The sequence below is a fragment of the Heloderma suspectum genome, chromosome 5, assembly GCF_057233095.1.
Source record: "Heloderma suspectum isolate Gila_16-S chromosome 5, 16-S_ref, whole genome shotgun sequence".
Taxonomy (NCBI): Eukaryota; Metazoa; Chordata; class Lepidosauria; order Squamata; family Helodermatidae; genus Heloderma; species Heloderma suspectum.
The window spans coordinates 204,871,241-204,886,820 of record NC_139462.1 but is presented as its reverse complement, the minus strand read 5'-3'; the positions used below and the strand labels follow the sequence as shown (position 1 = coordinate 204,886,820).

General features: G+C 40.5%; 1 protein-coding gene across 1 annotated transcript in view; it reads left to right on the top strand.

The window, feature by feature from the left end:
- ODAD2 (outer dynein arm docking complex subunit 2) overlaps positions 1 to 15,580 on the top strand; it is a 117,202-nt gene that overhangs the window by 7,391 nt on the left and 94,231 nt on the right. Inside the window, exons 2-7 of the mRNA XM_084859132.1 lie at positions 6,956 to 7,207; positions 9,135 to 9,292; positions 9,650 to 9,845; positions 11,149 to 11,255; positions 13,126 to 13,262; positions 14,161 to 14,271. Coding sequence (XP_084715258.1) covers positions 6,984 to 7,207; positions 9,135 to 9,292; positions 9,650 to 9,845; positions 11,149 to 11,255; positions 13,126 to 13,262; positions 14,161 to 14,271 — 933 coding nt within the window. The 5' untranslated portion in view covers positions 6,956 to 6,983. The remainder of the gene's footprint in view (positions 1 to 6,955; positions 7,208 to 9,134; positions 9,293 to 9,649; positions 9,846 to 11,148; positions 11,256 to 13,125; positions 13,263 to 14,160; positions 14,272 to 15,580) is intronic.

The window sequence follows — 15,580 nt, the reverse complement described above, 5'->3', positions numbered from 1 at the left end:
GGCCATAGTTGCCCCCAGGGTGAATTAGAAGCAGCTGATTATGCCTGGAGCTTATTACTCGGGGTAAAGTAGCCACAATAATGTAATAGTTCTTTAAGATGAAAAAAATGTAACTAGAAGGAGAAGAAGAGCCTATCCCAAATGTTCATCATTGGGACTAGTGTAGGGCAGAAAGGTTTAAGTAAGCGAGTTTAACTTGAAAAAAGACAAATAAAGAGACAAGGCTGGTGCATAGAGAGGAAAGTTTTATGTAAAAAGTTTGAAACATGATCTGCAATACAGGCAGATCAGCAAGAAAAAGAAAGCAAAAGAAAGAGAGAGATTTCTCTTCCCATACTAATGAATGAAAGTGTTATCAAGCACTTTGGGAAGCGAAGTTTGTTTACAGGAAGCTGTGCCTGAGAACCAAACACTTCTAGCCTATGCTGAAAATGCTTGCTAGTGTTGTGCTGCCTCATGAGTAACATGGATGGTATAAAACCCATTTAGCCCAATAGCTCGTGGTTCAGAGAAGCTGTCTGATCCAACCATTAGGTACGCCTGTGTGCTGTAAGTTACCCAATAAAGTCTCCTTGTAAGTACCCCCCCCCCCGCTGGAATCCCAAAACACAAACGGGGCTAGAGCGCCTCACCCAGTATCAAACCCTGCTATTAGAAGCCATGAAGGCAGGTATGAAGAAGTCAGTTAATATGACCAAAGCGTCTAAAGTGCTGCAAGGTGCCACCGAAGCCCCAGAGCGTACTTGGAGCGTCTTTTAGATGCCTATTGCCAATATACCCCCCTCGACCCAGAGGCCCAAGAAGACGTGAAAAAAAAATAGAAGACCCAGCAGAGGCACAGTGTGCCCAGTGTGGACAAGATAGACATTGGTGGCATGAATGCCCAAATAAAATGAATCAAATACACAAAGGAGAAAACCAAAGGAGCCAGAACGGGCGAGAGAGAAGACAGCTTGAGAGGGGCCGTGACATTGACTTCATGATTGACACTGGAGTGGCATCAAGAGCAAGCAAACGTTAGCCTTAAACAAGAAGTCCAAACACTGGGCAAAGTTCTACAAGCCCAGCGTAGCTTTGTCTTAGAAAATAAGCCCCCAATTCCCATCACAGAAGTTCATCCTTTCCAACCAGGAAAAGAAGTATGAGTTAAAGAGAGAAAAAATAACCCTTTAACTCCCAAGTAGAGAAGACCGAAAACTGTTATACTTTCCACCCCCACAGCTATGAAAGTAGCTGGAGTTAAACCCTGGATACATTGGACACGAGTCAAGAGAGCGAGAGGGGGGGAGTAGACTGTAAACAAAAATCCTTTGAAAGGATTTCTTTCCTTTTCAAAAATCCTTTAAAAATTATTCTGAAAAAGCAGTAAGAAGACTCAGGCTAGACCTTACTGTGGGCATACCGGGAGACCGTCCACCCTGCGTATGGTCAGATCTGCAACTGGGGAAAATTGAAGAAGGGGACTAGACCCTACTGCGGCTTGCCAGGTAAATAGCTGCCCAGCCTATGGTCAGATCCCAAAGAAGATCAAACATGCATGTTGTAGTGTTAGTAGTGTTGTATTGTGTTTCCTTAATAAGGTGCGAAAAAGGGGGGTCTGCCTCTAGAGAGGGAAATCTGTCCCAGTGATTCGCTGATAATTACTGGCTTCACCTGGCTAACATCACTGGAGTAAAACATTTTTGTTTGCCAAAAGATATACCTGCAAACAGGTTTTTTTATCTTTTTCTCCTCCATCATTTAATTTGACTAATAATAGTAAAGATGTAGATGTTCGAATCAATAATCTGCATGCATGATATAGTAGTTAACATAACAATAAGAAAACAATTAGCTAAATTGGTTAACCCCTTGGCTTCCAGATCTTAGCTGGGTTGAGGCATTGTTCATCCTAATTCTACCAGTGTTGTTCATAAGAGTTCTGTTATGTCTCTGCGTTCCTTGTCTTATGCGCTGTTTAACCAATCTGTTTTATGTCTCGGCTAGTAAAACTGCTGCCCTCTATGCTCTAATAGCCCAACAAGAGGCTAAGTAATATGTATGTCACAAAAAGCTTTGTATGGTTATCAGAAATGGTATAATTGTAATGAAATTCTGCATTTAAGGGGGGAATGTAGCAGCTATATCGGGGGTCAGACTAAGTAGCCTCATGCTTCATGTTCTTGCTGAGCTCTTGCTCTCTGAAATATATGTTTGTAAGATGACGAGACACAGGAATTTCTTATCTTGTCAACAAAGGCTAAGGTCTTAGAATTGTATATCTTGTTCTCTGCTGTTCTCTTCTGTTCTCTGCTTATCATGGCTACCCTATAACCCATTTCTTGTATTATAAACAATGGTGCTAGGAGAAGAAATGTTGAGGACTGCAACCCCACACGGGAGGGAGAGGAGGAGCCATTTCCTATGTGTCACAATATCTATAAAAACAATGTGCTGATGCAAATCGGGGCTTCTGGCTCTTTGGAAATGATTCCAGCCTTAAGCCCGCGCGTTAAATAAAGAAACTCTTTTTCCTTCACTCCGTGGTCTCTCTGACTCTTGAGTTCTGCAACAGGTTCGGACATCATGATAACCCATGATGGGTTAAAGAAGCAACGATGGCTTACTTAACCCATTGTGGGTTATCATTCCATCTGTCAAGAATTTTTTAACCCACGATGGCTTATTTGGTTGAAATAACTCGCTCTACTAACCCACAGTCTGCATTAGGGTTTATTTAACCCATCGTGGACTTCTGTATGTTGTCTAGTGGTCACTGTGGATTATTTTGGTCACCAGAGTTGTGCGGCCAGAGTATTTGAGATTGCTGCCACTCTGCTCCTTGCAGGCATCCTCTATTTGTTGCACCTGAGATTTTCCCTCCTCTGGGGTAATTTGATGATGCATCAGGTGCCTCCTGGCTAGGAGAGGCTATGTGTGAAGTTTGGTCCCTATCCTGCAAACTTCAGAGGGTTTATTTGTGCCACCCCCTTTTTGGTGCACTGGGATTTCACTCCTTGTAGCCCCTGCTGCGATGTGATGAATGGGTATTGAGTTTCTGGGGTATCTCTTACAATCAAATGAACAAGACACATACACTTATAATCCTACATGGGAAAAGAAGCAACCTAGCCAAGTCTGGAATTATGCAGTCATAATCAAATTAAATTTGTCTACCGTTAAGCCAACCAATGTTATATTTGTCTGATTTACCACTGAAAACAATTGTAGGATGTCACCTTAATCTTTCCCTGTATGTGTAAGTTGGACAGTGGAAAGTTAAATTGTTTGGGAATGTGAACTGTGGCACAAAACGGGTATTGAAATGTGGTTTCCATGGAGGTTTTGGAACTTATCACATCAGTTCCATCTACTCCGGTGTGACTGGCAGGCTTGGTTGATTGGATCACTCCAAAGCTGCCGTTCTGGTCTGTTTTTGAGAATACAGACTATGGCCCGGAGCAGCTATTGAAGCGTGATTTCTGTGGATGTTTTGGAGCTTATTACATCAGTCCCATCTAGTTTGGTGGGACTGGTGGGTTTGGTTGATTTGGATCACTTGGAAGTTGCCGTTCCAGACCAGTTTTCTTCAATACAGACTATGGCCTGGAATGGGTATTGCAACATGGTTTCTGTGGACGTTTTGTAGGTTATTGCATCCCTGCCATGGATTTATGTGTGACTAGTAAGTTTGGTTGATTTCGCTTGTTTGGAAGTGTCTGTTCTAGGCCATTCCATTCTGTTCCAGATGTGTTCTGGGCATTATGGGGTTAATAATAATACAATTTGGAAGGGTTTTAGTCCTAAAATATTGTTGTCAAGTGTTTCTAATTCATGTCACTATTTTTGGCATGCTTTTTTTAATATAAAGGGGCCATTCCAGCCCATTCCGTTCCAGCTTTTACACCGTCCCTTTAGATAGAAAAAAGTCCTACAATTTCCAGCATGCCTGAGCCATTATGGCTGGCTGGAGGGAAGCTGGGAATTGCAGGACTTTTTTCTGTTTAAGCATGCATAGGATTGTGACCCGAGAGAGCCATAGGATAGTTCTGGGGGGGCCATAGGATAGTTCCAGTTCCGATTCCAAGAACCAAGGTCGGAGACAGCGCTTCGACTTTGGACCCAGGGCTCCACTCCCCCTTCCCTTGCAGCTAGCACAGACAGAACCACACCAGTTGCCTCTCTGAGGTTGCAAAAGTGACCTCTGAGAGGAGGGAAAGGGGACAGTTCTGTAGGCGCGGAGGGGACTGGGGAGGTCAGCTTACGAAATATCCTCTAGCCTCCTTTCCTCCCTCATGCTCTGCAGAGCCCAGCTAGACAGGTGAAAAAAGCCCATCTAACAAAAATGCAGAACAGGAGGAGCGCAGGGTTTGGAGGCTGATGGGCATCCCGATAGGATTGCGTCCATAGTGTGTTGTTATAGCCACAATGGCTGCTAGTCATGATAGCTATGTGTTTTTTTTTACTATCTTTATACCACTTTGCTGGCAAACATGAGTGGACGGTGCTATTGTATTCCTGTCTTGCTTGTGGACTTCCTACAGGCATCACATTGACCACTGTGTGAAGCAAATCCTGGACTAAGTCAGCCTTTGGTCTGATCCAGTAGGGATCTTCTTATGTTTTTATGTATTTTTACTCCCAAGGAGAGACACTTGTGGGACTTTCTGTCCCAAATGCCAAAATATCTTGGCAAGCCTTATTTTCTGTTGACCTTGATTTGATGGTGGGGGCACCATTTCTGCCTGCTGTGCCTCAGGGAATGAAATGTCTTGAGCGGGCTGTAAGTTGGCATTCCATTTCATAATTTTTAAACTTTATATATGTATGGTGGTAGTGGTGCTGTACTGGGTCCACCAGTTGCAGACCAATGCTTTAGATCAGGAGTGGGCAGAAGATAGATCTCCAACTGTTTTTGACTTCCAAGAAGTCCATGCTGGCATGACCAATGGTCAGGAAAGCTGTGAGCTGAAATCCAAACCGTCTGGAGATCTTTTTTCTGCCCACCCCTACTTCAGATGACTTGGAATAGGTCTCTTGTCCTCACCCCATCCTGGTCCACCCACTACAGAGTGTGTATGTGTATATATTATTTGAAATGGGAAGACCCTTTTCAAATACTAACTCAGCCATGAAGCTCACTAACCTGCCTAACAGATGTTGTGATAAGGAGTGGGGTAGGAGAAAGCCATGTAAAAGATTAGTAGTAGCAGTAATAGTAATCTCGATAGACAGACAGATAGATAGATAGACCATATCAATCACCATTTTTAGTTGGCATTTTGCAGACCTGTCAGCTGGATAGGGCATCTGATGGTGCACAAGTGTTAGTATTGCAGCAGCAGTAGTGAGTTGTGGTGTGCTAATTACCACCACCACCACCACCTCATACATTGCATAGCTTTGAGGGGATGAGAACAGGGAGGGATGGGGATGGCAGCATAGCCTTTTACATGCTTTCTTGTGGACTAGTTGATAGGAGTAGATGCAAATAAGACCAGGCCTCCCGTGTGTTTAATAACTGTGGAGAGAAGGAAATTTGGCCAGGTACAGCTTGTACAAGCAGGGCTGATAAAGGCTGTACCTGCCCAAATTTCCTCTTATCCACAGCTATTAACTACAGGAACCCGGCAGGACTAGCTACTCCTGCATTTATAAAATGCAATAGTAAGCCATTTTGAGTTTGACAGAGTTGCATTAGAATGCTACCTTAGCTACAACAGCAAAATCCATTTCTGTAGAACCAGGGCTACATGTAAGGAGGAATTATGAATAATTACATGACACCAAGACCTTCTCAGTTATAATACTGTAGCAATGTGCTTAAATATGGTACTTTAAAACATTTAAATCAACATTGGCTCTTTTAAGTAATGCACTGTATACCAATACTGAATGTTACAGAAACAGGGTCAAAAAAAGATTTAATATGCACAAGATCTGCCTGAAGTGAACAAAGGATAGATATCTTCAAAGGATTTTATTTCACCATCACAATGCAGCATTCCTTAATTTCTTTATTATTATTTATTACATTTCTATACCGCCCTATAGCCGAAGCTCTCTGGGTGGTTTACAAAAGTTAAAACATTACAATACAATATACAGAGTTTAAAAATCATTATATAAAAGCATACAGACAATATATACAAACAACATATAGCTAAAAACTACTTTGAACTATTTTTTTTTAAATCCAAAAATAAAACACAGCTTAAAACAACACAGCTTAAAAACAGTATACAAAAGTCAGCAAAAAGAACAAGAGTTCTAAAAACTCTAAAAAAAAAAAAAAGGCCTGCAGGAATAATAAGAGTCTTTAATGCCTGCTTAAAAACCTTCAAAGAGATCAGCAGGTGCATTTCAACAGACAGGTCATTCCACAATTGAGGGGCGGCAAAGGTCCTCTTGCATGTGGCTGCTAATCTCACATTAAGGAGCTGCAGCAGATAGCCCTCAGAGGACCTTAGGTGGTGGAGTGGAATGTAGGGAAGAAGGCACTCCCTAAGGTACCTTGGACCTAGATAATGTAAGGCTTTAGAGGTAAGAACCAGCACTTTATATTTTGCTCAGAAACAAATTGGCAGCCAGTGTAAAGATTTTAGAACCGGTGTAATATGGTCTCCATGGGATGTCCCAGAGACCAACCTGGCTGCCATATTTTGTACCAGTTGAAGTTTCCGAACGTTATAATTGTATGTGTGATGTTTGTTAGATAAATATATCTTATTCCATTGGCAAGTTTAGTCAGTGGGTAAATGGGAACCTATTTTGTATTAATTCTGGACTTTTATGTGCATCACGTTTTATATTCTATCAAAGTGGAATACTATTTAGTCCAGGTTAGTCCTGCTTAAAATAGACCCATTGAAATGAGTGAGACAAGTTAGATTAACATTGGATACAGCCCTATATTTATACAACATATACTGTTTGTGATTGTAAAGTTTTTGTTTTTTTATATCCATTTGCTAAGGTATATAACTTTGGGATGAGCCTGTGCCATGGGAGTGGCACTGACAAGAGCAGCTCAATGGACTGCTGCTGGTTCTGGAACGGGTACGCTAGAAATCACACCACTGAATGAATCTATCTTGAATGAAATTATTAAGTTTCTGGAAACCTTTAGCAGCAAACATCCTCAAGAAGCTGTCTTTGCTTTTAAAGAGCCACTTCAATGGCAGACAAAACTAGAACCTTCAGCATTTGAATCAGGCTATGAAGTCAGGTAAGACTGAGTTTAGATAACCATTTCTGAAATATGTATTACTTAAACATCAAGCTTACTTATTCACATGTTTGCTCTTTAACAGTCCTGTCTTATGAATAAAGATTTCATGTTTCTTTCATATGTAGATTTTGTTCTGCCCAATTCCTACCAAAAATGTTAGGCTGTGATTTGTAATTCTTTTTTGTGAGGGCTCTTAGTATTTCTGTTGCCTCGAACATAACTTGCCATCTGGACGTTTAAGGCTGTAGACCAGAAACCACTTACATTTTGTGCACTCTGTTGAATTCAAGAGAATTCACAAGCATATACATGGATTTGTTTGGTGAAACCTCACCAGTTCTTGCAATAATAACAAAGGCCATGATCATGTTGAAGTTAGAGAGCAATCCTGTGTTCCCTAGGTGAGTGTCCCAGGGACCATAGGATGGCTCAGAAGAGCTGTCCGTGGTTGTTGAATCCATGAATAACCCAAAGTGTCCGGGTTCGGACATCACGCTAACAACCTATGAATGAGGCATTCATAGGTTGATGTTGCAAACTGGAAGTGGCTTGTATGTGGTGCACATCCCCACAAATCTTGAATTGATCTTGGGCTAATTAACCCAGGATTTGCTGCTGAATGCTGCTGTTATATGAGAACAGCCCCACGATCCTGTGAAGCAAAAGGGGAAAAAAACTTATTCACAAGCGAGAACATATGCCTGGAGCAAACCTTAAAGTTGCCATGCTCCAACAACAAAAATCCAGAGGGAACTTCTAACGTGATGCTGCTAATTTAGACTTGATTACCAAATTTGACACTGGAATTTGATTTCAACAAACCTTGGGAATTTCTCACTCCTTTGTGGCCACTAATCAGGCGTGTGTCATACTCACACTAATTAGATCTTATTCATTTGTTTGGTTTTGTATTCATTTGTGCTCTTCATAGTACTACAACACAGCAAATCTATCTTCTGCATTGCTTGACCCTATAGCCTTAATTTTGAGAGCATTTTTACCCTTAAAGGCAGCCTAAAAATAATTTTAATTAAAATAAATGCATTTAAACAAACACATTTTCTTTCGTTTCTCTGTACCGAATGATGCATACCAACTTACAGGACTACTTGAGTTCCTGCATAGAGTTCCATGCTAGAATGACCAAGAAATGGAATTCAGCATATGGCTATCCCAATTATGTAGATAACAATGGGTTTTGTTCTCATAATATACTGTGGGCAAATAAATCAGCTGGAATTTACAGGATTGGGACAGCTAGGAAAGGGGTAAACATGTTCTTGACAAGAGACTGTAATCATCCAGTTAAGGTGCAGGTTTAGCCTCCTGCCCCAATAGTATTCCCAAGTGCATCCCTTTTGTAGTGCTGTTCTAGGGTTGTCTCTTAAAGGGCTATTGTACACTTGAGAAATTGCTGAGATGGGAGCAGAGCATGCCCCTGACCCCATATACTGGTTGGCTTGGCCTCCTTTTAGAGGTACACCATGGAGATACATTGTACCCCCACATGTCCTTGCAATATATCACCCTGCTCTATGCCTCCCCATCATAATGGTGGGTATTTTACTAGTAATTGTTATATTATTTGTTACAACTTGTTGTCTGAGAGCCTGTACAATCACTGTAAATCTAGCTTTGCCTCCAGGCTTACATTCTCATTGACTGGAAGGGAAAGTGCTATTTGATATTAAGCCTGCTCGCTCTCTCCACAAGGTTTGTATGAAGGTGAGCTGGGCTGGACATAAGTTTTAATCTCCTTTTTCTGTTGTTCAGATCACAGTTTCAGATCTCTCTGGCAGAATTTTCAAATTCTATATATGTTTTATTGCGGATTATTTTCAACAGTGTTTTCATAGCTGTAGTCTATTCAAATAGTTTCCAGTTATTATGAATGCTTGCCTACTAAGTTGTTTTATTCTTCTAGTGAAAAAACTGTTCAGTCTCAAGAAACAGACAAAGATGGACAGCCACTGCTCTTGCTCAGAGGATCAGCTATTCAAGTTCGCAGTTTTGGGCAGCTCTCTCGTTTGCTGTATGTGGCTGCAGAAAAAAGGCTAAAGGAAGCACAGGCGTGCCTCGAAGGTATTCAGGACTTCTCTGCTTATAATCGTGGGAGCTTCTAGGGGTGCAGCCCCCCCATCCTGTGCCATATTTTGTTTTATTCCTGCTTTAACAATCAGCTTAGAAGTAGAATATCTTCCTGCTTTACCTTGTTCTTGGTACAGCAAGGACTTGAGTAGCAGGGGGATTGTTTAGGAGGGGCAGTTTATGTTGGCTCAGAGTCAGAAAAGGTATATTAAAATTTGGCAGCTTTTAGAGATAATTCAAATCTTATTCCATCCCAATTCATGAATACTTATTTTGTGATTAATTGAGCCCATTAATTTCCTAACACCATGTTCATCTGAATTTCATAACACTAATATGAATTACTTATAGCCAATAGAGATCCTATTGTGAAAATTCTTGGCCCTGGATATGGGACGATTGAAGGGGAGGATTTGTCCATGCTTCGTTTACTAGACAAAATGAAAAAAGATGATGCTTCTGATAATGAAATGAAAATGAAAATTTCTCTACTTCTTCAACAACTGGATATGCAACTACTCAACAGCTCTTTAAAACAGATTTCACAGTGAGTATATTTCAGATAGAACTATGTTTAAAAAAACTATCAGGCCAAAGCCTCTCAAGGAGGTTAACAACATACTTTACTTTCTAGCAAATGGGCTTTTACATTTGCATTTATTAATTTAAAACCCAGACTGCAGAAATAAAAGGTATGAAAATGTCTGTAACATTTTCTCAAAATTAGGGGAAGTAATTTAAAATTCTCTATAGTTTTGCTGTACAAATATGTGTACGTAGTGGCTGTGCTCATACATAGCACTATGCCATGATTTATGTTAACCATGATTTGTTACTTTAGCCATTAATTGTCTTGCAGGCGAGCAAAGAAACTGCAATTTCATACCCATGTTTCTGACTTTGTTCTCTTCTACCTGTTTTGCCAGCCTTCAGAGCGATTTTGTTTTCAGGCTGCTGGCTAGACACCTGTGTGTCAGGGTGGACAGCTGCACAAAGAAGGCAGGGGCAAGCCATAGTTCTGTGCTCAGACATTGACTGGGATGACATACACCATCCTGAATATTCAATCCCTGACTGTGGGTTGTCATGTCGTGCAACCCTGGCGGGCAGGGGGTTTGCAAAAGTTAAACAACTCATGGCCTGTTCAAGGGTTGTTTAACACCTGCCGACCTGGTTTGCACAATACGACAACCCATAGCCTGGGGTTGAATTTTGGATGGAGCCCACCGGTGCTATGACTTGTCGTGGCTTAAATAAGCCACGACAAGCCACAGTGTGTCATGTGAACAGCTCCATTGTGTCAAACCATGGTTTAAAACAGCCAGACTTCGTAAGCTAACAACAAACCATGGCATATATTTATGGATTGTAGCTGGTTAACAAACCATGGTTTGTTTGCTGGGTTCGGTTTGGACACAACAACAAGCCATATCTTAACAAACCACACCATGGCTTAACGTTATATGTGAACCAGGCCATAGGCTTCGATTCTAAGATAAGGTAAGTTAAGGTTAATTTAAGGAGGGAGAGTGCAGATGGCTGCAGAGGGATTTCCCATGCCCTCCTCTGTTCTGTAGCCATCTGCAAACCCTAAAAAGCCAGAATACTGGAAAATCAGCATGGAGAGCCTCCATGGCTAGAGCAGTCACTCTCCTCATACAGTTCCTCTATTCGGGTACAGAATGCCTGAATAAGGTTATGTTTGATCAGTTTCCAGAGTTTGATCAGGTTCCAGAGAGCAGGACATGGATTTGACTGAAGAAAAATTCAGTATTTCCTTTTGTTTATTTCCAATTAAATGTGTAAATCTTCTGAGTTATCAGAAAGTAACTGACTTGTTCCAATTACAGAGAAGTGAGGTTAACTCCAGCTGCTGTGAAAAATGAAGTAGAACTGCTTAAACGTTTCTCTGGGGACACAGAAGATGCAGTCCTTGAATCACTGGAATATATATCAGGTCCCAACTCTGTTTATTTTAACCACATTTTTGTAATTACATATTCATGATAAATATAGGACAGAGTAAGTCCCCAACCTTTTTGGGCCTGTGGGCACATTCAGAAATTTGAGAAACTGTCATGGGCACCATCACAAAATGGCTGCCATTGGAAGCATGGCTAGTCACAGATTGACTGCTGTACATGCCTGACTAGTCGCAAAGGACAGGTCACCTGCCCAAGAATTGAGTACAAGGCAGAGGCTGGGTTTGCACTTGCAATAGTGAAGTACTTGACCCCAGAAAGCACAAAAGATCCATTTCACAGAAAGAATACTGAGAACGCAAACCGATGAGGCACAGAGATAAATGACTTGCCAAAGAAACTGAGTACAAAGAAGTTAGGTCTGATGCCCAAATGCCAAATCATATATTTGACTTTCAAGTACTCTTCCAGTACTTGAAAGGTTGTCACAGAGAGGAAGGCCAGGATCTCTTCTCGATCATCTCATAGTGCAGGACACGGAATCATGGGCTCAAGTGACAGGAAGCCAGATTCCGGCTGAACATCAGGAAAAACTTCCTGACTGTTAGAGCAATATGACAATGGAACCAATTACCTAGGGAGGTGGTGGGCTCTCCCACACTGGAGGCATTCAAGATGAGGCTGGACAGCCATCTGTCAGGGATGATTTGACTTTGATACTTGCATTGAGCAGGGGGTTGGACTCAGTGGTCTTATAGGCCCCTTCTAACCGTACTAGTCTATGATTCTATGACCCAATATAGCATGACAAAGTACCCATTACCCAGAAGGCAAGCGAGTTAATTTCCCCAAATCATCTCTAAATAAACTCTTAATTTAATTTATTTCCTAAAATTAATAGGAAGGTCACCCACAAATCAGTTTCCCCTAATTGATCATCCAATTAATCCATTCCCTTTTAATTAACTCAGTCCACTCATTTCCCCTCTGCCAGCTAACTCACACACACATATTCTGTCCAAATCTTTCTTTCCCTCCCCCTGATCATCAGCCATCCATATACACAAACTTAATCTCCTTCATGTACATACACCCATCCATTCACTCATACCTATGCTCACGTACACACTCTCACACACAGTCATATAAATGCAACATGCATACTCACACACGCAAGTCTTTGTCTGTCATGCAACCCACCCAAACACAAACACCATCCATTCTCTCTCTCTCTCTCTCTCTCTCTCACTCACTCACACACACACACACACACACACACCTTCTTCCTCTTCTTCCACACCCTGTTGCTTGCTGTTGCCCCATTTGCTCCCTGCTTGTTCCTTAACTATGGTTCCTACCCAAGCCCCCCCTTGATCTCAAACTGCACAGCTTGTGATCCTTCCAGTCTTCCAATCACTCCACAGCCCTACCCACAGTCCTCTGAATCCTTTCCTGCTGGGTAGCTTATGGGGCGCCAGGAAGGGGTTTTCTTCTTTTGTAGGGCAGTTGGGTTCTCTGTGAAGCGCAGTGCTGGCCATGGCTCCTGCCGCCCCACTATCATTAATTTCTCCTGAGAGCGCTAGAGAAATTAAGATGACAGGGTAGCCCAGCTGCCCAAGCGGCTTAAAACTATGTGGGAGTGGGGGAAAGGGTATGGGCACCATGTCGGGGATGTCAAGGCTAGAGTATATGTGAAGCCTGTGTTGTCAGATGGCTTGTCAGCTCACATTAAACTGGAACTTCACACTCCCTATGTCTACATGTCCCTCGTATTGGCTCCGAAGTGACTGAGGATTAGACATTTATATTATGTATTAATATTAAAATGGAAATGTATTTCCTGTTTCTTTGCTAGCCATATAGTTAATAAACATGGGCCAAAACGCTGCTGTTGATTGATTACAGACTATGAATTCTCCAATGGATGTCGTGCCCCACCTTGGAGACAAGTCCATGGGGAAATTTGCTATTTAACCATTAAACCACGAGACGCAGATATTATGTATGTGACTTGCAGCACAGCAGGAGTATTTTTAAATGGAGTAAGTGATATTTATATTTAAGTGACAATCATACTTAAGATCATGTCTAAACTTAATTTAAATGAAAATAAATGGTCTAACCCTCTACACAGGCTGAAAAGGGACTACACCAAAGAACGTATTTGTGACTTGCTTTTTAACCTAAATTTGTTTTCAAACAATAGAGAAAATATATTGAACGAATTCTCTCCCATGTGGAAGGGTCCATGTTGTCATGCTCTCCAACATCAGTCATTTCCATTTTTTTTCTTTATGGAGGCATTCAAATACACAGTGAACCGCATTTACATTTATTTCACACAAACAGGTTTTATGCTCATTTCACCTACTATATGCTCTTTATATGTTATATAGATGTTATACTATTTCTTTATGTTATACTATTGACTATACTGTTTATAGTCCTGTTGGTGAATTAGAAAACGAATTGTTCTCCACAACTATAGCAATGATGATGGGGCACTGTATCAACATTATATGTAGGTGAAATAATACCCCTTTTAAGGGGGAGGTAGAAACTTTCATGAATAATGCTATTGTAAAAAAAACGACAGCACTGAGAGAAGTAAGCTGTGTCATTATAAGTCAATGATGAAAAAGGAAATAAAGAGTACTGATGAAATGGGTGTTGTGTTGGATGGGCAGCTGTGCCCACCTTAACCCTCAAGAAAAGTTTTAGAACAGGATGGACTGTTCGGACTAAATCATTTCAAGATAAGGATTCCAATCCTATACACACTTACCTGGGAGTAAGTCCCTTTGAACTCTGGGGTTTGCTTCTGAGCAGATATGCATATAATTGCACTGTGAGTCTTATCTTCCTGAAGCATGAACGCAACATTTTATATGTGAGACTATGGAAGACTGGGAAACAACGGAACATTTGCTTTTCTTACAGGGAAAAGAGAGGGATGAAATCAATTATGAAAGAAAGAGTGACATATCTAAAGATCTTGTCACATTTTTAAGAGAAAGATCAGCAACATTTGTAGAAAATATGGCTAAACAGGTATGTATTTTCTGGTATCAGACTGTTATTCCCCAAATAACCTGTCATAATATAAACAACTTGCAGAGTTTTACATCTGAATTGTTTGTATATAGCTGTATCTGTCTTTTAAGATTATTGTGGCTTGTTCTGTCTATGTAACATACATTTGCATGCGCGCGCACACACACACGCACACACGCATATACACCATTAGAGATGATCCCAATTCAACTTGGGTATTTATGTGTGGAAACAAAGTTTAGCTAGTTATCTGTTTCTCTATGCCTCTTTTCAGAATAATTAAAATATGATTCATTGTTGTATTATAAATTAAATACTGTATTTTGCCATAAGCATGGGATAAGAACACAGTGTTTAAGGAGAGGCATTGCAAGTTATACAAGTAGTTTAAAAAAGTAATAGTTACTTAAGATGGTCCAATGCCTAATACAATCACTTCGTTTCCAAATGAAGAAGGGGAAAGAGTACAGTAATTTCAATACAGTTTGGTCTTAGCCAAAGATGATTCAGAGATTATTGAAAAAATAATTGCTAGAACTTTATGCAGTGGAAAATGCTACTGAATATTGAGGTAACCTCAATATTTGGTTTGCTGCTGAAAGACAAAGTGGCCATGTATTTTGAGTATAATTATTAATAGTGATATTTCATCTATAATAGATTTTTTCTTGCATTTGTGTATGTGTAGCTCAGCTAAAACATTTCAGTCGCTAGCTCAGGGGGTTATCTTTTGTAACTCTTAAGAGTTCTATCAATACATGGGACTGGTTTTGGACTTTCACTAAGATCCTAAGCACATTTGTGTGGAAGCTATATCGATTTTAGTGGAACATATTTCCAAGCAAGCAAGCTTAGGACCGCAGCAGTTGTCAATATCTTCTGCTGATCTTTCAGGCTTCTACAGATGGTTTTCCTTTGAGCAGTAGTATAATTTTTAAAGCTGGAAAATATCATATTTTAATGAAAAAGGTCAACTGTCTTTGACAATGCTTTAAATAATCACAACCATTCCTCTTTTTAACTTCATCCCTTATGATTTGAATAAAAGGAATATTCTTCATTTTACAAGAATTGTCTTTGATTTAAACGTCAGACCTGAACGGAGTGTTTCCAGTTCACACAGCCACATGTTGCCATTATGCTGCGGTAGCTCTAAAATCTGTTATTGGCTATTCAGAATAAGAAATATATGTTATTCCCTAAAATAAATTTCAGACAGTAGTTATAATTAAAATTATCATATAGTTCTTAGAATAAACTTTTGTCTTCAGGTTTTGCAGGAAAATTCATTATAAGCAAGCAAAAA